This window comes from Girardinichthys multiradiatus, chromosome 6 (assembly GCF_021462225.1).
Source record: "Girardinichthys multiradiatus isolate DD_20200921_A chromosome 6, DD_fGirMul_XY1, whole genome shotgun sequence".
NCBI lineage: Eukaryota > Metazoa > Chordata > Actinopteri > Cyprinodontiformes > Goodeidae > Girardinichthys > Girardinichthys multiradiatus.
This window is the reverse complement of record NC_061799.1, coordinates 19,863,943-19,885,985: the sequence shown is the minus strand read 5'-3', so window position 1 is coordinate 19,885,985 and position 22,043 is coordinate 19,863,943. Positions and strand designations below refer to the sequence as shown.

Below are 22,043 nucleotides of genomic sequence, written 5' to 3'. Positions count from 1 at the left end.
TTTCTTTTAGCAAGCTGACTTAAAGTGCGCAGCAATAGGTGTGGGAGGGTAAGTTTATGCAATGCTTTATACAACAGGAGAAAACTCAGATCACTGATGTTTTCTCTGACTAAAACTACTAAAAAAATAAAAAACACTATGACAGACCGTTTAAAACCTGGATATAGCTTGATATCAGCAAGTTGCCCGTGCCTAGTTGTGGTGCAAATATGTTAAAAATAAATGCAATAAAAGTTAATCGCTGGCATTAACAACTGAGGTGTACTGTGTATTAAAGATATTCTCAACTAAAAAAGAAAAATTGAGCAAAACAGACTGTTTGGGGCACATTCTTTATAAATAATAATTTATAAGAAAAATTCATCGGAAAAATAAAATTTAATACTAAATTAAGATTTCCCAATAATGAAAGTCGGGGCTTCAGTCTGTCAGCATCTCCAGAAACCCATCACCTTCCCTTTCACTCAGCTCTGTACTGCATGCAGTTTCTGTTGCTGGTATTACTATTCTGATTACTCACAAAGTCGATTTAAATACAGAATTATCCATACCGTTTCTTTTTTCCCCACTTTAATGTATTACACACCACAATGTGTATGAAAAAAAAAAAAACAACAGCATCAGGGTTCAGTAAAAACAAAAAGGTAGTTGAAGAAACAAAAGGATGGGATTTGGGTGGGAACAGGGGTGATGGTGTCTGAAACGTCTGGTGCAATACTTGGCCATCTGACGAGGATGACAGAACGGGTGAGTAGGAAATAACCAGAACCGGATGACACAAGTTGAAAGGAGTCAAAAATGTTGGGAGAAAATAAACATCTTCACAGGAAGTGCTTCAGTCTCAGAGCAAACAGAACTTTTTCATGCCGTCCTTTTCCTCCCGGTCACTTCTTCTCCCCTCCTCTACAAAAAGACTAGCGGTCCTGGGAGATGTGGGGACGTTAATGTCAGCAGGATTCATTCCCATCAATGAGGACTCCAGACAAAGGATGAGGACAGATGGACCTGAAAGAGAAACAGACGGATCAGCTTGTCACAGACGTCTGTATGACTGAATTTTTACACAGAGAAAACTAAATTGTAGCGTGAAAACGGAAAGAGTCAACCCACAAGGTGAGAAAGACACAAACATCCCACAACCCACTTTATCTCATTCAGGATGAGTCATCGCTTGAACAAATTAATACACAGCATCTCTTCTGCACTGCACCTATGACAAACAGCCTCGCTCCGTGAGTCGGCTGTGTGCAAGACAGAAAGAGCAGCTGTGGGTGGTAACTGGAAAAAAAGGGAACTCGTTCAAAATTTTGTAAAATGCTTGAAGCAAAGATGTGTCCTACTTGATTTGAACAAGGAGCCCTGACAGCCAGTTGAGAAGATATTTGACAGGCCAGTACAAAAGGTGTTTTTGCAGCAACAAAACAAACAAAAAAAAAAGGACGCACTAGAAGTGGTGATGAGTCAGAGAGCTGCAAGCTGAACACCAACACCGACTCTCAACCTGTTTAACTTCTCCACTCAAACATGTTCCTTTTATCTGGATCTGCAGCACATGTTTTCTACTCTTTAAAACAGTTCACCAGAAACACACAGGCACAGCTTCCAAGGCGTTGACACACTTACCAGATGGGCTGTTGTTGTGGGAGAATGGTGATCAGAGGGCTGTCATTGCTGTTTGCAGGTGGAGAGCTTGCGGATTTTGCTGGCTGTGGAAACTCCTTTACGTGAGGGGTTGGACGAGGAGGAGGACCTGCGTTCAGCTTTGGTCTTGCTGTTTAGAGACCCCGCTTCTGTCCCATTCACACAAACTGGCTTAGCTACCGGTGGGCTGTGGTCTGCATTCCCCTGATCCTGATGCTCTTCCACCACTTGCCCTGAAGACACAGTAAAGACACAGTAGTAGTTTATGTAATCGCTGTTCTATGAACCTTTAGGTTGTCGTCACGTTTGCATTTGGCGGTTATTTACACAGAGGGAAATGGAGGTAGGAGACAGTCTGCCACCAATGATCCTCCAAGAGAAACAAGCGATAAGAATATAACATGAAGTAAACCTCACTTAAACTAAGCCTGAACTATTGCTTCAACAGGTCTTTCACAGTCCAGTCTTCGAGGACTGGTGTCCTGCTAAATTTAGATTAATCTCTAATCCAAAGCACCATCAGATTGCATCCTCATCATGCATTCAACTTCTACAGGGTCTTGCTACCGAATTCAATACTTGCTCCATGTGTGTTGAAGCAGAAACACATGAAGTTGCAGAAAACCAGCCTTTGAGGACCAGGGTTTGTGATCCCTTGATTAACGAACCAGCAGAAACACAGACTTGCTGTGGTAAAAATTACAAATCATTTAAAGTAACCAGGCCAAAGGGGATTTATCTGCAGCATCAACATAATGTCAGGTCAGATAAACACAGGAGTAAAAAAAAACAAAAAAACATTTGCAACAGGAAATCCATCAGGGTCATAGGTTCCAACCTTAATGTCACCTGTTGTTTTTAAGTGCGGATGTCTCAGTTTGTCAGCATGTGTAGCTGGAGCTCTGAGAAAACTCCCACACAGCAAAACTGTAATACTCAGGTAAAAATCACTACAAAAGAAAAGATCGGAAATCAGCCCTAAAAAACCCCCCAAAACAAAACACAAAAAAAATCTATTTTTCCCCTGGAGGTGCTTTAGTTACCGCTAGAGCAAAACACAAACTGTGCTTCATTTTATCCTTCAAGCTCTACTTTCATTCAAATGAAGCTCCCTATGAGGGACAATGCCCTATGTGTGCGGGAGTAAACCTTGGAAAACCATTCATAGTGCCAAACCAAAACCCTTTCAACTGGACTATTTATAGTTGGCTTCATTCACATTCTGCAGCTCCGTTTGGTTTTTATGTGGGGCACCACTTCTAGATGCCCAACACTGACTGCTGCATTTATATTACAGGCTGTTACCTAGCAACAGATGTAGGACCTGAAGTCTACGGGGGGGAGGCAAGATAAAAACAGAGTCAGGAAACACAGTTAAAACAGTCTGTTAATGTCTCCTCTCTCAAAAATCTGTCAACAGTGGTTACAGTTTGTACACACAAGTAATTAATGGAAGCCTTTCTGCATGGTAACAGGTTACACAAATACAGCTTGTCCCAGATGCTTGAGCAATGCCCACACGCTAGCTGGGTTCACTGATAGACCTTATTCACAGCAGACATTATTCACAGTTCCACTCACAATTCATTTTTAGTAAGAACGACAGATTCACCCATTGGCTGCATGCTTAACACATCATAAAACTAAATGAAAACGATGTAATACTTAACCAATCACTACCATGTAAATAAAAACCTGTACCTTAAAACTAAAATCCCAAAAGATTTCAAAGAATAACTCGAGTTAAACTGGGTAACTGAGAGCATATTTCCTGTAAAGCATAAATAAGATTATTGAGAAGAATGGATCACTCACAGAATTAACATTTCAGACCAAAATGAACCAGGGAAAAAGTAAAGGCTAACATTTTTTCAAGTTTCAAGATTGAAATCAGTGGAACATTATATCATTGCGTCTGTAAACTAAATGTTTGAGCTGGCAAACAAGGGAAGATGAAACCCCAAGGACATAACATACGACAGATATGTAGAAAGAGAAATTAGAGAACTCTGTTACCATTTAATTAGAAATCAAGCTGAGTTTTCTATGGCTTTATAAATCAGAGCAGCTACACGCTACCAGATAAAAGCATTTAAATCTGCTTTAGCTTAATACATTTAAAGCATTTCTGCTAAATTCAGAAATGCTTTATAGTCTTTCTTCACTACTTAGAAAAAAAAATCTAGAAACAATCCAACCATAATTAGTCCCAACACTTAAGACAATCTGAAAAACAAAATCATGGGTTTTTATCCGTTTTGAGGAGATAACTAAGGTTCATCGGCCTGGTGCCATTAACTGTCTGTTTATACATTATAATATTAAATAAAAACCTTATGATTAATACACTTGTTTTGCTTGCATGTCTGAGGAAACTTTAGACTTTCACTAACAGTTCACAGATGCCAATAACTGAGAACGTGACTCAGGCCTAGTGTGCTGTCTTACCTGGCACTGTGAAGTCCTGAGTGTATATGATCTCATCCTCTCCATCATAGAGCTCGTCGTCATCATCCTCTGTATAGCCGTGCAAATCCTCTAGGTAGGGAACAACTGTCATGCTGCGCCACTGGTCCCTGCTCTCTGCGCTGGCAGGGATGGGCACCGGCCGCTCGGACGGAGGATGTTTCTTCCGTACCCAGCTGACAAGGATTTGATTTGAAGGGGAAGGTGTTAATATAAATACAAATGGCAGGAGCTACAGGAGCTATAACTTTGGTTATGGCTCCATCTACAAGAGAATGCAGAACATGCAAACTCCATGCAGAAAGACCCCCGGTTGGGAATCAAACCCAGGACCTTCTTGCTGCAAGGCAACAGTGCTACCAACTGCGCCACCGTGTAACTCGTCTACCAAACAATTAAATGTTAAAGTACCAAAAGGCTGTTAAAGACAGAACAGTTACTAAAACACTCAAACTATTGCCTCTTTTCCACTGGCTCGATTTACTCCCCTCGGCTCGCTTTGCTAGCATTTCCATTACGGTTTTTTCCCCGTACTGTAGCTAGTGTTTTGGTCCCTGCTCCTGAGCAGGTCGAGTTGGGACTACATGTGAGGTGAACAGACTGCTGTTCACTGATTGGCCATGGGACCAGGAGAAATGAGAAGGTTTTCCAAGAGGAAAAGTAAAAAAAAAAAAACTCATGAGCAACTACAACCCCGTAGTGGGTCCAACTGAAATATAATTTTTCTATTTACAAATTATAAACCATGCCTGGAGGCTGAAAGAAAAGAAAAATAACATCAGCTTTCTGAATTACACAGAGGCAGAGCGCTGTTTTGAATAACATCCTAAATCAGCTGATCACACATAAAATCAGCTGTTCAGAGGCACAAACATTTCCCCCAAAACACACAAAACAATACCACCATGAAACGGTGTGTTTGGTTTGGAAATTTACTGAACTGAGACCAAAACATCTTCATAAAGCCCAAAGTTGTTACTTTTTCAGGCAAACTCTGGAGCTTCATCATCCAGACAGCAGCGTCTCTTCTCTCCTCTTCTTCTTTCACATCAGAACCCCTGAGCCGTGTTTTATAAGTTCTGGTTGGGCTATAGTCCAGATAATTATCCCGTGGATCATTTTATATTTGAAAAAACATATATAAAGACATTCTTGCTAATATAATAATGCAAGCATTATTAGTAATTAGCCTATTTATGTATGTTTTTGTTTTTTACAGTTTTATTATTATTTTCTATTGATTCACACAGATTACTTTAATGTAACAAAGTCACATAGTAATGTTAATAGCAACACTGCACTGACACCTGAAGGCAGGACTTCAGCCGTCAGTGGGTTTGTGTAAACAACCGGTACCGGGTAGAACGAAACTGAGTGGTGTGGAGCCACGCCGGCTAAAATGAGCCAGTGGAAAAGGGGCATATTTGGCTTAAATGTAGAGGGTCAGCTAGAACATAAATGTCTCTTGGAGGCCTGGCTAAAGCTTGCCAGATGCAGCTTTGTAAAGATCAAGGCTTCATCCTTTTGACAGACAAGATCAAAGTTGAAATGACCAAAATTCACAGAACCACAACTGGCCAAAATCCCACCATAATGGCAAGACTGACTGATACAGCAGTCGATAACTTGAAGGTACATAAACTTATTCTAAGAACCAGCTAATTAGTTTTTCAAAACATGTTGATACATAAAGTCCTCTGCTGGGTGTACTTTCTTTTACAATCCAGTGTCTATCGTTTACTGCAACAGATTCTTTTAGGGCTAGAAAGGGGACGTAAACCATATTCTGCATTCAAAAAAATAGGAAAAACAAAACGCTCTTACTTGTGTTGCCTTATCTTCTGTATGGAAAACCTCTTTGAAGGGTCATACTCAAGCATTCCTGGAAAACACATAAAATTGTGGATTTAATTGCTTTAATAAGCCATTCTTTACCTGCCTTTTATCACTGAAACCTGGTGGTAGGCAAAGAATATGAGGGGGGGAAGATACTCATGTACTGAAAAGCACATGTTATACATCCTTTGAAAGAGTGTGGGTTAATCTTACAGTATTTAATACATTCTGTGTAATTTAAGTAGTCAACGAGGGTCAGTATGGAAACATTAAAATGAGTAGCGCAACAAGTGCATCGATGCAATAGGATTTTGTGCCTCAATTGCTGTAATGCAGATTGGACTTCTGTGTGAAGCAGAATTTCCGAGTTATAATGGAGAAGTGATGTGGTGTCTTTTCACTAATAATGTAACTGTCACCAACCAAGAAAAGGGCAGAATGCAAAGAGCTGATAGTAGCGCTGCGCCTGCTGAAGGACACCTTTTGTGGTGAAAGGCTTATTTTAGACCATGTAATTATGGACTGACTATCTCTCAGGTGCTGCGTCATCATAGACAGACGTCACATTCAAAATGGGGGCCTGGTCTGTTTTAAAAACAGTATGGATTGCCTTTTTCCTCCATCTATTGTTATAAATGTAATGCTCAATGCGAATGAGATTGCTCAAAGGAAGTGCTGGTAGGTTTCAGTTTGGAAAATCTGCACATGAAGGCAGGATTTCCTATTAAAGCATTTAGCGTCTACTAAAGGTTTTTACCGTAGCCGGCGCAAACATAATCCTCCCAACATCTTCTTCGGTTATAAACATGCACAGCATTTGTTTCGCAGGAAAATAAAAAAGATTCTTGACTGTTTAGTTTTGAGGAGAAGAAAAACTGCTGCGTTCATCTCGGCAAAAGCAAAGTCCGACTATAGAGTGTTTATTATTCTGCTGCTGGCTCCAGATCAATGGAAACCACGTCAGGCGCTTTAGGGATTTCTACTGTTCGGAGGAAACCAAGCATGTAGAGCACCCACTCTTACTTATGTCACAGCGACACCTACTGGATGTTGACTGGAAAGACCACAGAGACACTTGGAAGGCAGAGAATCAGTAAACCAACTAGAGTCCTTGGAAAAAGTTACATTTCATGTGGTTCTCTTCAACTTTTTTTTTTACTTACAAAAGGAAGAGAAAATGTATTTTTATAATGTAAAAACATTCAAATTAATGAAAACTCTTTTATACAATTATAAGTATTCACACCCGTTGAACTTTTACATTTTGGGTTGCTTTGTTTTAGGATTTTAAGTCACAGATGTAGGCATCACTAACTGAACTGAAGGGAAAACAGTTATTTTGTAATAAAACAATCTGAAAAGTGTGACATGCATTTGTGCTCAGCTCCCTTTACTCTGACAGCCCTAAATACAATTTAGCGCAGCTAGTTGCCTTCAGAAGTCACCTTACTGGTAAAAAAAAAGACAAGTTGCAAGGTTTTATCTATTAAAAAAAAAAAAAAATGAAAAGTGAAAATCAAGTATCATTTCCCTCCACTTTACATTGTTACTTTGTGTTATTTTATACCACAAAATCCTAAGAAATACATTTAAGTTTAAGGTTAGAACATGGCAAAATGTGAAAAAAATTAAATGGGTGTGAATACTTTTACAAACACATGGACAATAGTTTCACTCTCCTTAAAAGTATACTGATCTGTTGCAGCCTATAAATGCAACATTTCAATCTCGTTTCCTTGTCATTAAACGCTGCAGAGCAGCAGTTAAAAGAAGAGATCTGCTTTTCAGCGAAATAACTGCTACTTATTATAATAACATTCTTTTACCAAGGTCCCATAATGAAGAAAGAGTAACAAGGTCCAAACATCCCTGTATGAAGGTACTGCATCATCATACGTTTTATGATTGTTGCATTAATTTCGCATGCATGTTGGTGCAAATGTTGCTTTTTTATGATAAACCTGTTCGGTCTGCCTCTGTTACAGAAAACGAGTGTTCAGAACAACACTTACCTTGCAGCAGGTCAGACAGGAGGGGTCCACACTCCTCAGGAATAGTGTAGTCTCCTTTACCAATGTTTTCAAATAGCTTATAGATGTTGTCTCCCTCAAACGGATAAAGACTTGTTGTAATGTTATATCTGAAAAGAGGCAAAGGTCAGGGTCAGCAGGGAAGACTTTAGAGATAAACAATGGTTTAAACACTATGGTTAAGAGTTGCTCACAGTGTTACTCCAGCAGACCAAATGTCCACTTTAAACCCAGAAAAGGTGTCCAGTCCGTTGGCGATCTCTGGGGGCTGGAAGGCCGGTGAGCCCTGACTCGTACGACACGTGTCATCTTCTGCAAACGGGTGAAGGGCCTGAAAGAGATGGAAGTGAGGAGAGAGCTGGGTCTATGTAACTCTTCTTGTGAAAGTGAAATTAAAAGTGTAATTAACTTCTCTGCAATTTCATTTATAAGAACAAATAGTATAGCTGAGAAACAGCTGGATTTACATGAACAAAAGCAAGATCATCATAACATTAAAAACCTTTATCTACAGCCCTTTTGTTTTAAAGGCGTCTTGCAAATGCAGACATACCAATTTACCACTTTTTGTCACGTTACAATTACATACTTCAGTGTATTTACTTGGGATTTTATACGATTGAACAACATAAAGCAGTGCATAATCATGACGGGAAGGAAAATTTTACTCTGACATCTTAGACAACTAGTTGTGCACTCGACAAATCTGGTCTTTATAGAAGAGTGGCAGAAAGAGAAAGACAATGTTGAAAAGAAAGCCAAAAGAAGTTAGGCTTTCAGTTGGTGAGACAGCAAACATGCCGAAGAAGAGGTGCTCTGGTCACGTGAATCAGCAGTTAATTTTCTGGCCATCATGCAAACTGCTATGTGGTGTAAAAAGCACTGCAAATGACCCTGCAAACAAAATCACCAAAGAGAAACATGGAGGCAGTAGCATCATGCTGTGGGGATCCTGTTCTTAAACAAGGCCAGGGAAATTGGTCAGAGTTGATGATAAGATGGATGGAGCTAAACAAAGGTCAATCCTGGAAGAAACCTGTTAGAGGCTGCAGAAGACTTAACACTGTGGTGGAGGGTCACCTTCTGGGAGGACGACACAAATCATCCAACCAGAGCTGGAACTGAATGGCTTGAATCAGAGCATATTCATAAACAACTCAAGATGTCCGATCCTGAACTTGAGCCATTTTGAAAAGAGAAACCAGCAAAAATTGTGGTCTTTAGATGTGCAAAGGTGGTAGGGTCATACCCCAAAAGTCTTTCCCAAAATGTCAGGAGAGTACTTTGATGTTTTTTGCTTCAACGTGACAAAACGTGAAAAAGCTTAAGTATGAATACTTTTGCAAAGCACTGTAAGAAAAGAACCTGTGCAACAAAAGAACTGAATCTCATTATAACTGAGCTCTTGATGCTTTCACAGGGATGATGAAAAATTAAAAATCAACTGCGAATAACAGATGGTTGACTTGCTGAAAACTAATAGTAATAGACTTCTGCTTACCTCTGCTACTCCAAGGTCGGAGATTTTAAGAGATCCGTCTGTGGTCAGCAGCAGATTTCCTGGTTTAATGTCTTTGTGAACTATTCCCTGGCTGTGTAAATATTCAAGGCCATCTATGAGTTGGCAAAAGTACCTGCAGAAAAGCAGAAAAAACTAAATCGGAGACATTTATGCATGTGCTTAAGAGGGAAGCAGAAATACTCAAAATGTAAAAAAAAAAAAAAGTCATATTTTATAGAAATCAATAAATGCTAGCACCAACATCTCAGAACATAAAACTGAGGGAGTAGCTTTATTATTGGCAAACCATACAAACAATTGCCAATAAAAAAAAAAATAGCACTGATTAAAAAAACCTTCACCAGCCATTAGAAGCATTCAGGCAGTGACTAGGCATTCAAACAGTCTCTGGTCAGTTATTTGAACAGTATCGACCCTGCAGACTCATCTAAACTTAGGCCTGGAGAAGCAGCAGCAGAAGGGCTCAGACTAAATATAGCTGAGAAGCTCAGGGAAAGAGAGACTTGAGGAAGGGGAAGAAGGGAGGAAAAATGAGAGGCTTACCCGTGAGCTTGAAATATTGGGAACCTTTTCTCCGGGACGCTGTCCAGCATTTCTTGCATTCCACAAACACAATACTCCATCACCATATACGTAAGTTAGGAGTTGAGGAGAATGTTCTACGGAAACTAATACTTTGATTGAACAGAATAAATAATTAAGGTTTACAACTGGCAAAAAAACCAGAAGAATTAAGGATAACAAGTCCAATCCATTCAAGCTAAAGGATATATTTTCTGCTTCTCTTCGTTGTAGAGCACGTCAACCAACTGGATCACATTCTTGTGTTGGAGTCTTCTTAGCAGCTGAATTTCCCTAGAAATTAAAAGAAGGGAAACAAATGAGATAGAAAAATCAAGCAAAAACTGCATGAGATCTTTGTTGTATGATTTAATGTCAGCACATTTCTGCTTGAAAAGTACCAATATAAAAGCAGACGATTACAATTTATTTGATTACGGCTGCCATTGGTTAGTACTTCAATAATAAGTAGATTGGGTCCAATATTGGTATTGAAGCCAGTATCAAAGTCATGGTTCAAACCCAGTGATGTCACAGTCCTGTATTGTTGAAAGTTAAAGGTTGCAACAAGCATATATTCGCACCCTTAAATAACCAAATATCGATTACCTTGTCAAACTGTAAACTGTATTTATAAACAGATGTTTAATATACAGAAATATCTATTGGTCAGATTGCTCTTTTTGAGGATATTTTGGTACTGAGAGAGATACAATATACTACATTTTATATTATAAAATATAATAAACAGCTGCTTCTCATGTTTTTCATTTTTGAGCAGCAGAAGGTTTATTGGATTGTTACATTGACTGCAAGCCAAGAGAGCACAGAGCAGACAACAGGAAGGCTAACTAAATTTAAGTCCATCTTCCATGAATTATGAAGGATCTGGAAATGTTGCCAGCCTGCTGGAGGACCTTGACAAGTAAATGTATTTTTTCCAGGGTTGTAGGATATCAGAAAAACATGTAATAACAATATTATGGCGGAATATTCCAATGAGATCAATAACAATGAACTCATACACACCCCCCCCATTCTTTTCCTTCATCGAGGTATCCCTGATAAGCTTTAATATCTCAGCTACTAAAAATAAACACCAAGTGTGCACCAAGGGCAGTGACAATCTACCCAACAGGCTAACATGTATTATTCACATGCAGAATTTGCATGAACGCCATTTCAAATCTAATTTACCACAAAATATTTCATCCAAGCAGTCTTGTAACATTACGATGACGATTTTGATTGAACATATTGGGCAGCTCTAATATTTACAATGTAGAATAATCCACAGAAAACCGATAATGAAGAGGTTCCATCTTTGAGTAAAACGTGTTAAAAACAGTTACAAAAGTACCCATCATGTGCTCTTAACTTTAAGTAACTAAAGCCTTAAACTCTCATTTTACTGAGCTATTTGTTGCAACTTCTTTGTTTCATACCTGTAAGTATAAAAGAGTTGTCTCAGTTCATGATTAAAAACGGTTTAGAGAAAAAAATTTTTAAATTAAAATTGCTGGATGCAGCAGCTGTTTAGATCATTTTACCAACGTTTAACATCCTAAAAACCCCAGACAGCAGCTTTTCATAAATGACTGTTAGTTCTGAAGACAATTGTGCTCTCGACCCCTTCAGTTTCTGTAGCTCATTTTTAGCAGCTTGAAAAAAGTGAAAATGAGATTGAAATATCACTGTGATGTTTATGTGATGATCCCTATTTTAAGTCTAAACCCAGCTTAAGGTGTGTGCAAACTACACAGCAGAATAACCGACTGAACGGAAGAGTTTTGTTTAAATGACATCTCAAAGTGCACTGTCCAATTGTGTACGACTTACTGAGTATATAGTAATTTAAACGTTTAGCAAAAAAATAATAAAAAATGAAGTATTGAAAAAAATTAAGAGGATTATTGTTAATATTACAATAGTAGGTCCAATAAAGGCTGTAGCATCCGTCTTCACACAAAATGCAACCTGGAGATCTTCTGTGCCTCACCACTGAAAACCTGATCAAACTTTGTCCATCCTTTGATTTTAACATTAATCTTTAGCAACGGATATTGTGGGCCAAACACACAGATATTGATGCAACGCTGCACCCCTTAAAGTAGTTTCTTCGTGCACATTCAAAAAAAGAAAAACATAAAGATAAGTAATGAACTAGCTCCATTTAAAGATGTAAACTGTCTTTGCTTTCCATCTGAAAAAGCAAAGATGGCATTTTACATGTACTGCTTGTTTGTGAGTGTGTGTGACTGCATCCCAACAGCTACTCATTTACATTACACAAAGTAATATAACAGAGTCTGTGCTGACGCTGGAGGGTCAGTCACTGCTGCAGTCCATCTGCAGCTCATATTTGTACCGAAAGACCTTGTGCACTACCGGGCCCGCAGGCTGCGGCGCTGACAGGACTGCAACACTCAGCGATACTGAAGTGACTGTGGTGCAGCAACGACATAAACAGATTATCAGAACCTCAATCTACGCTGTGCTGGGCTTTGTGCTCGTTTGCGTTCCTATCATTCCAGACAGGCATTCACAGACTGTTACCATAGAAACAGAAGTAGCATTGCTCAATCAATACCAGCAGGAGCACGCCCATCCCAGCAGCAATACTCTAGGAAGAGAAACCATTTCATTAACAAGAAGGCTGTGTAGGTGCTGAATGGACACGCTGGTCCACGCCTTCACACACTGATATTTCCATCCGATTTGCAAATACTTGCGGTCTGTCCGCTAACACAAATGGTGCCACTAGTTAAAGGTTCTTTGGTTTGATGCATGATGGCTAGGGTTGTCTAGTAAGGTTTTTAACTTACTGAAAAGGCCTTAAATGGCATTTAAAAAGTAAACAGAACTTTTAAAGAAACCCTGTGGACCAGAGGAGGAGTGAAGATTTTTTTTAAGTTCAAATAGCTAAAACTAATCATAAATGATTATTTAAATAAATGAATACATTATTCATTTAAAAAGTGGCTCTTCATGCTTCATTTGACACTTCTGCCTAAAATACAGCTTTCAGACAAATATAGTTATAGAGCAGAGGGGATAACAAAATGTGTGACTAATTTTCAAAGAAAGTAGCAGGCTGCATTCATGGAGAGGATGATAAATAATAGAAATTTTACTGTTGCTATAAATGAAGGAAAAGGAGGGATGCTGCAAAAAACAACTTTTGGTGCAATAGTTGAGTTACTGGCCAATTATTTAGGTTGGTACTTAAACCGCTTAACTTTTAACCGTATACAATATTAGCTTAGTATTTACAATCTCACATACAGTCAAATACGATGCAGCAAGTTACAGTTTCCGCAGCTTTAAAATTTTCATTACAATGTTGCTTCGATATAAAGTCCTTCTTGTAAGAGGCCAGATAGTGTGTGTAATCCAAGCTCTTCCTAGACATACGCAAGTTACCCGACTAAAAGGCGGCCCCTCACTTTCTCCCTTACAAAAACAAATGTGGATGAAAAAAATATTTTCAGTTGCAAAAAAAAAAACAAACACCCACAGACAATCTTGGTTTGTAAACCATCACTCTTGTCAAGGTAAAGCATTCGACTGGAACCAGACTAGCCCAGGAAGTAGCCCAACTTAGTAACCAACTAGTTATAGTCCTAGGGTTATTCCAAACAGCAGAATGGCAACAAGGTGAATCCTTCACATTAACGACTCAGAAACTACCACCAATAGGTTTAATGGCTTTTTATTATTATTTTTGGTTAAATCTGTGCATCAATATTAAAATGAAATATATAGACAGCATTATTGTTACTATAATACCTGCTTTGCTAGATTATTATAGTAGAAATGCCTGTTAGATCATGTAAAATCAGTGTGTAAACACTGCTTAGGAATGGTCATATCGCTTGCTGGTATTTAGGTTGGGATTGTTACCTCTGCGGTTTGGACTATTTTTTTTCCCAATGATGCTTCCATATAAGGGTGTAAATATATTTTAATACAACTAAGAAAGAAAACATGCTTAGTGGTACAACTGCACTTAATAGAAGTGGTATACTGAAGTAGCCCATTTAAAAACAGCTTTAAAGCGAAATAACAAAAACAGTACACACAATAAATACCTCAGAATATTGTGATATGATCTTGACTTTGTTTAGCCCATCCCTAAGGTGATACCCTGAAACAGTGTTATTTTACTATGCCACGTACTAGCCAATTTACAATCCCATATAAATAAATAAATCACTTCACTGACCATTAATCAAACTTTACTGATCAAAATGAACTGATTACACAATCAGTGCATTTTGCAGTTCTTGTTAAATAAGCACCGGCAGACTTTTGAGAAAATTCTAGCATGGTATGTATGTATCATACATCCCATTCCAGCCATCAACTATAATGTGGCAGATAATTACTGTAGCTGAGCTGCAGCTCCTAAAGTGGAACAGTCAGTCAGTCATTTTTTACCGCTTATTCCATAGGGGGTCGCAGGGAAGCTGGTGCCTATCTCCAGCAGTCTACGGGCGAGAGGCGGGGTACACCCTGGACAGGTCGCCAGTCCATCGCAGGGCAACACACACAAACAACCATGCACACCTCATTCATACAGTCTGTGGACTGTGGGAGGAAGCCGGTTAGTACCCGGTGAGAACCCACTCATGCACGGGGAGAACATGCAAACTCCATGCAGAAAGACCCCCGGCCGGGAATTGAACCCAGGACCTTCTTGCTGCAAGGCAACAGTGCTACCAACTGCAGCCCCTAAAGTGGAACCGTGGAAGGATATAGGTTTAAAACAAATCTCTGACAGTCCTACTGTTGAGGCTAAAAACATAAAAAAAATAAAAAAAGATGTCTGCATAATTTCAGATCAAACTTTGCAGATAGCATTCTGAACAGTGTCTAAATGTGATATAGCATGTTGGTGTCTAGGTAGTTATTTTATAATAAGATGTGTAGAACATCAATTGAGCTTTTAAACTGGTTCATATGGATCATCTGACTGATGAGAGGTTTCTGTCTGGGGTAATCTGCTCTAGAACAAGTTATGGTTTCAGTCTATGTTATCATGGCGATGTAGCCATTTCTATTCAGTGATTTATGTTTACATAACAACTAGATGCAATGTATACATGAACAGAAAACATTACCAAGTAGAACGCCTCATCCACTATGGGTAGTAGACAAACCATTGCAATGGCCTCTGTGCCAATTGAATCAAGTCACATCTCGAGTGTGTTCTGCCCAGCAACGAAGCAGCATTTTCTGTTAAGACACCACATTTTGATAGCAGTATTTGCCGCTGTGATGTGTGAACTGAAGTGTGCGGATAGGCGACAGCTGACGTGTTCCAATGAAACTGTTTTTAACAAAGTGAAAACATGATGCACTTAGCTCTTTATCCATCCATCTCAAATACAACTGACAGACTTCTAATCAAATCAGGGCATCAACCTAAAGAGAAAAAACGATATATAAAGAATGGCACAGTTCACTGCGATACGTAGCACTCTATTTCAGTCAAAGTAGTTTTAAAAAGACATCCAAGCACAATGCAGCACTAAAACAGCATTGAAGGAGCAATGAGTGATGAAGCGCTACAGCTGCTGCCAGGACAGTTTGGTCGACAATTATATTTTGACTAAAGGCTTTCAGTATATAAAGTGTAAACTTCAAAGTTAGTCAGAGAATTAGATAAAGCAAGAAAGCACAGCAATCACACAGACAGTTCTTCATACCGAATACAGCCTGTTCTCTGTTTTAAATGTGGCCTAAAGACATGCAGAGCTTCTTTGGCTCAGAGTGAACTAATTCTGACAATTTTCTAAAGACAAGTCTATTATTAGCAAATCCCCTCAGTGAAAAGCGGAGGTCATATTTAATTAACCTAATGTGATTAAAACTGTTGATGCTTATTAAAAAAATGGATGTGGCAGAAAAAAAAAAAACGATAGATATGCAGGATACCCAAACAAGAGCAACACTAAAACAGAGAGAGTCTAGCTAAACGGAAACTAATATCAGCCAGATAGCTCTGAAGAAATTCATGGTTAACATTTTATACAGAAGGATCTTCTAGGTCATCTTCTCACACCCTTGGTCACAGTTTAATGAGACAATACGGGCTACATAGCCTACATCCTGCTTCCAATAATATAATAAAAAGGCTCAGTGCTCCATAATATCTGACATTAATCAGGTACCTTTCAGTTGCCTTTAACTGACCATGGAGGACTTAATCCCATATTTTTATGCGTGAAAATTAATTAAGTGTATGTTTAATAATTGAGGACAAAAATTTTCCTGTTTGTGATTTATCAACTTATATGCAATTTACAGATATAAAAGGATGACACATTTTAGTTATTCTTTAACGAGATGGGTCATTAAACTTCCCAACAGATAAAGTTCAGGGAGAGGCACCAAAAAGAATCTCTTAGACTAGATTAAACTGAGGGCCAATGGGATTCTAAAGGAAATCAAATTGCAGTTTAATATGTGGTGTATAAACGATTCAAAAAACAAGACAATATGAGAAAAATGAAAGCTCCTTCAGTGAGACTAACTTATCTATATGCACTGCAGATGAGTAGAAGCACAGTGCTTAAACGTTTTCACATTTTGTCACATTGCAGCTAAAAACTTTAATAACATTGTATGTTAGGTTTGTATGTGTAAGACCAACAGAGTTGCAGAGATCCACAGCTCAAGTGGCATTACAACTATAAGTGGTACACTCCACAAATGTAGCCTTTATGAAGGAGTGACAATAACAAAGTCACTATTGAAAGAAAGTTATAAATAAAATCCAGTTTGTATTTTGACAGAGGCCATGCAGGCGATGGAGTACACATGTGGAAAAAGCTGCTCTGATCAAAAGAACCAAACTGAGCTTTCTGGTATACATGCATAGCACAGTGTATAGAGGAAATCTAACAGTGCACATCAACCTCAACACACCAATATGAATGTGGCAGCAGCATGGGGTGGGATTGTTTTTCCTGAGTTAGTGGAGCGAGGGACGGAGCTAAATACAGAGCAATCCTGGAAGAAAACCTTTTAGAGGTTTCCAAAGACTGTACTGGGGCACAGGTTCCTCTTCTAGCAGGGCAACAGCCCTAAACATATTGTTTAAATGTCCCTGTTGCTGTACAGACTTAAATCAAATGGAATATCTGTGGCCAGACTTGGAAATTAATGTCCAGAGCACCCCCGCATCCAATCTAACAATTTCAGTTTCTAGATGTGTCTCCACAGCTGGTGGAGACACATCTAGAAACTGAAAGGAGTTGCAACTTTTCTAATTTTTATAAAAAAATAAAAATCCAGTATAATTTTTTTTAAATTGATCCCCCACCCCAAAAAAAGAAAACACTGTAATTCATAGGTGCAACATGACAAAATGTGAAAATGTTTAACTGATAAACCACCAAATTAACATTGAGAAATGTTACCTTTAATTAAAGCTACCAGAGCAAAAGCAGACGAAAACAAGGGAATACAGTGAGAAAGACTTACTTTTTTACATTGGCTTCTCCATTAGGAATCCTCCTAAGCTTCTTCTTCTTCAGTATCTTGACAGCCCTGCGGCAAAGTGTCTCTGAGTCCAGCATTTCTTTAACTTTGCCATAAGATCCTTCCCCCAGCAGGTCCCCCATCAGGTACTTTCCTATCAGCTTGGCCCTCTTCCTCCGGGGTTGATAGATCACCTCGGTAGAGTCAATGCGGTGAATGAAAGTATCCATCTCCATGAGTTCATTTTCATTTAGATAGTCGAGATGAGGCAGGTCGCTGTCACTCATGATGGCGAGATTTACAACAGCTTAATCCTTGGGTGCACGACAAAGCAAGTGGCTCTGGCCGCTAACGTGTAATCTGCTGTTAACCTTTTAGCACTAAACTAGGTAGATCCATTAGACAAGATAAATGAATGAAAACAAGATGAAAAAAACTGAAAATAGGTGAAAGAGAAAAGGGGCCTGAGGGTTGAGGAAACAGGTGGGTGAATAATCTGAATCCTGTAAACATTAGGGCTCTTTTTATTCAAAAGGGGTTAAAAAAAAAAAAGGTGCAGAACAATCTGGCTCCAGTGCTGAGTTAGTGCTTAATACTGTTCATTATGAGCTAGGTTTATTATGATTAATGCTGAACAGAAAGTTGGGGGAAGGTTTTACAGTGTAATTATGATCTGAGTCAGTCTGAATAATTTTTTTAGGGTTCTAATACAATACAACTTTAGGTAAAGGCAACCAGTCTTTCTTTAAGGCCTTATAACAATACATATCTGTCAGAGGTCCATACTAAAGGACAGTTTCCTCAGGACACACAAGCGTGTTTATAGATGGTCTGGATCCAAATGTAGACCAACAACCGAAGCTGTGGTAGTGTCGGTGTCACTAGTGCCAATCAAGCTCCAGAAGGTTGACTGGACCATCCAATATGTTGAACCGTTCTTAGGTGTCCTCCATGTCACCACAGTTTCCAGAGCATGGTGCCTGAAGAAAGATTCATTGGCACAATAATAGATTCAATTTCAATTAGTTTTAAGTTACTGAAAAAAATATATATCAAAAGGAGTTTCAGTTAATGCATCAACACCACAGCCTAATATGTTAACCCCATTGTCTTTGTCACAATCAGAGTTAAGACTAGAACTGTTAAAAGAATAAACACAAGGAGTGAGAATGTGAGGTTGCTATTTGAGCTTTCTACTGATAAACATTTGGGTCTAAAATATCTTTAACTTTTATTTTAGTGGTCTGTCACACCACATTCAGCCTAAATAGTCCCCTAAAGTTTAAGACCCTCAGCTTTAAGTTTGGTGGTATTCACATCCAAACATAAGGAAGGGCTTAGGAAGCACCTAATACACAGAATCCTCTTTTACAGAAGCTCGAACATGGACAATAAACTTAATCTCTTTTTCAAAGGAAGGTTTTGGCAATTCATTCAAGAAACCCACAACAGTGTTAGGTATTTAAGAGCCCAAATATCACTGTTTGCAATCCCTGTCCAACCAAACACTTCTGCGTTTTATTTGGGAATGTATATACAAAATAGCTCAAACTCCGTCAGACAGGATTGAGTGTATGTGTTCTATAAAAACCAACCTCACCTCACTCTCAAGTCTTTTTGCCATTAACAGGTTTTTTTTTTCCAGTACTAGTACCGTCTAATTTTCCATCACCTCCGGCCAGCTTCACTTTCCCTGCAGAAGAAATCATCTAACTGAACATCTTCCAAGTGTCCCCTACATGGTTTGATGCAAACTGCAGTTAATGGCTCTTAATAGCTTTCTTCTTTCCACTCTTCTAGAAAAGGCCAGATCTGACTAGGGCATGCCTAATAGAAGTTATGTTCATATACTGTCTTACCTGAGCTGTGGATGTCTGCAAGTCATTTAAGGTGGATGGCCATGTTTGAGTTGGTTGGCAGATGTGCTATACTCTTTCCATTTACTGATTGAACAGCACTTTTAGTTTCAAAGCAAGAGATTTGTTTCTGGAGTGTTCTTTGCTTTTCATGATGCAGTTTGTTCACAAATGTTCTCTAACAAACTACTGTGGCCTTCACAGAGCAGTTGTATTTATACTCAGATTAAATTACACACAGATGGACTCTAAGTACCAAATCAGGTGGCTGCTGAATGCAAATAGGTGCACTAAATTATATTTAGGGGTATTGAGAGTGAAGGGAGATTGAATGCAAATGCCCCAAACCTTTCCTATATAAACAATGTAATTTTCTCTCCGTTTTACAGTTATACACAATTTGTGTCGGTTTATTATAGAAAATAACAGTACAATTAACTGATCAAGATTGAAGCTATAGAATACAAAATACGAAAATGTTCAAGAGAAATGAATTTTTTTGCAAGGTATGAGAAAATTAAAAGGCGTATAAAATACAAAAAGTCTAGACCCATTAAACTGCGTTTATCCACTTATGACTTCTGTGGTTATTTCTATAAATAACAATGGCAAAAACGCGCCTGTACAGAATATTAAATTTAATTTGAATCCTATTTTTCAAAAGACACGGTGATGACCCGAACCCAACTTTTGCAACAACTGTATAACTAAACAGCTGAACTAGTAAAAATGTAAACATTTGAAGGCTAAAGGCTAAGTTTGTTTAGCAACTCTGGTTGAATGAAAGATTCCTGTTATAAAGATTCACTTTGTGGGTTCATATATAAAAAAAAAAAAGCCAAACACTCAACCACCTCAGCTTGTCTTATATTAAAAACAGAAACGTGTTTGCGTTCACCGAGAGTCGACAGAAAATCAAGACGAGTGGACGAACGAAACGTCGTCACACAAGCGCAGCTAAGGGCTGGATAGACAGCAGCAGAGGCTATCCAACTTCATTTGCCGGTGAAGCGGCTGCATACTGGGCTGTGAGAACATTATCAGACCATGCTGCATTCTGTTCATCCAACACCTGCTTTGACATTAGCTTTAACAACCTGTGCACCTCTAGTAACACTGACACAAAATAAAGCAGATGAATCAAGCTAATGAAAGCTAACCGAGAGCTAGCAGGACGTTCTGATTCCAATGTAAACTGCTAACTAGCCATTTAAAAAGCTAACTAGCTTCTGGTGCTGACTCTCGCCTAAATTTACAAACACGTCTCAGCTGTAAGGTTTACTCACCCGCTGTGTGACCGTCCTCGACAAAGCTAGTAATCCTCTCGTCTGACAAAATACTAATAAAATTTTCTGACTATTCGTGCTACTCTTGCCTCTCAGGTTGTCGCCATCTTGTTTACCTCCCCCCTGAACTCGCCCCACACGTTACTGCGTCAAATCAAAGTTTTCAGTGAGGAAAGACGACGACCTCTGCCACCTTTTGTTCACTTGCGGCGTCCCGAGTCAGTCCTTATTGGTCCGTCTCCTGCGTGTTTTAGTTTTTTCCGTGGTTCAGTTTAACTGAATGAAATGAGGTTTATTTAACAGGCCTCTGCAAAACTTTATGACATGTTGAGGAGGTAGCTGGACCATTTGAATCAGCAGAGATATCGAAAACTGGCAAGACACTCATTCATTAAATTAATATTTCCAAAGATACGGCTAGTTTTTATGGATTTGTTTGTACGTTATATTATTATTATATTATATTTATTCCGCGTTCAAATTGCTATTTTTCCACTCACTCTTTTTCCTCGTTTTCGGATAGACATCCTGAACCGAGTTGCAGGAATTTGATCTATAGAGGGAACGTTTATAAACCATACCTATCAACCTTTATTCTAATACTTTAATTATTTAAAATTTTCCAAGCTCGTTTGTCTGCGTTTTCCGCATTTGATTAGTTTTTCTTAGAGGAAATTACAGAACAAAAATACGTTATTTATAGAAATGTATTTACAGTGCGCATTAAATGAGCAGAAATGTTATGATCTCGCTTTATAAATTGAAGACTCTTGACAAACTAGGTATGATCACAAATATCAGTTTTAAAGCCCTATGTTTTGGGCTCAATACTAGTACAGTGGCTGGGCTTCATTATTTTAGTGCCATTCACACACTGACAGTGGAGAGCTACATTGTAGCCACAGCTGCCCTGGGCCAGACTGACAGAAGTGTGGCTGCCATACAATCGGCGCCATCGGGCCCTCTGACCACCTTCAGCTGGAAAGCCAGATGAAGTGTCTTGCCCAAGGACACAACGACTGAGACTGAGGAATAAACAGACTGATGAATACATGGATAGAACAGACACATGAATGGATGGAAGAATGAAAACTGAATCCAAGTTTTAGAGAGCAGGAAGCTCCAAATGCGGAACCCAAATATTTTTCCCCATTTTGTTTTGTTCTATACTTATTCACATCTGAGAAAATATCCACATCTATACTGTAAATGGTACATTTTTAAACTTTGACAACTTCACAGATTACACAACAGGTATTTCTTAGTCACATTTTTTAATGCATACTCATCAGTAAGACAATAAAGAATAAAAAGGTACATTTCAAGGCTTGATTTGGTAGATAAAGTTTAAAGAAGT

General features: G+C 38.7%; 1 protein-coding gene across 1 annotated transcript; it reads right to left on the bottom strand.

Annotated features, from left to right (window-relative positions):
- Positions 1-553: 553 nt before the first annotated feature.
- On the bottom strand, positions 554-20,844 carry stk11 (serine/threonine kinase 11). The gene is made up of 11 exons (XM_047369099.1): positions 20,687-20,844; positions 17,548-18,524; positions 10,267-10,350; positions 10,039-10,128; positions 9,475-9,607; positions 8,168-8,304; positions 7,956-8,083; positions 5,932-5,989; positions 4,090-4,283; positions 1,624-1,874; positions 554-1,005 (listed from the first exon to the last, which is right to left on the bottom strand). The coding sequence occupies exons 2-10, from the start codon at positions 17,829-17,831 to the stop codon at positions 1,666-1,668; spliced, it is 1,317 nt and encodes a 438-aa protein (XP_047225055.1). The 5' UTR covers positions 17,832-18,524; positions 20,687-20,844; the 3' UTR covers positions 554-1,005; positions 1,624-1,665.
- Positions 20,845-22,043: the final 1,199 nt, after the last annotated feature.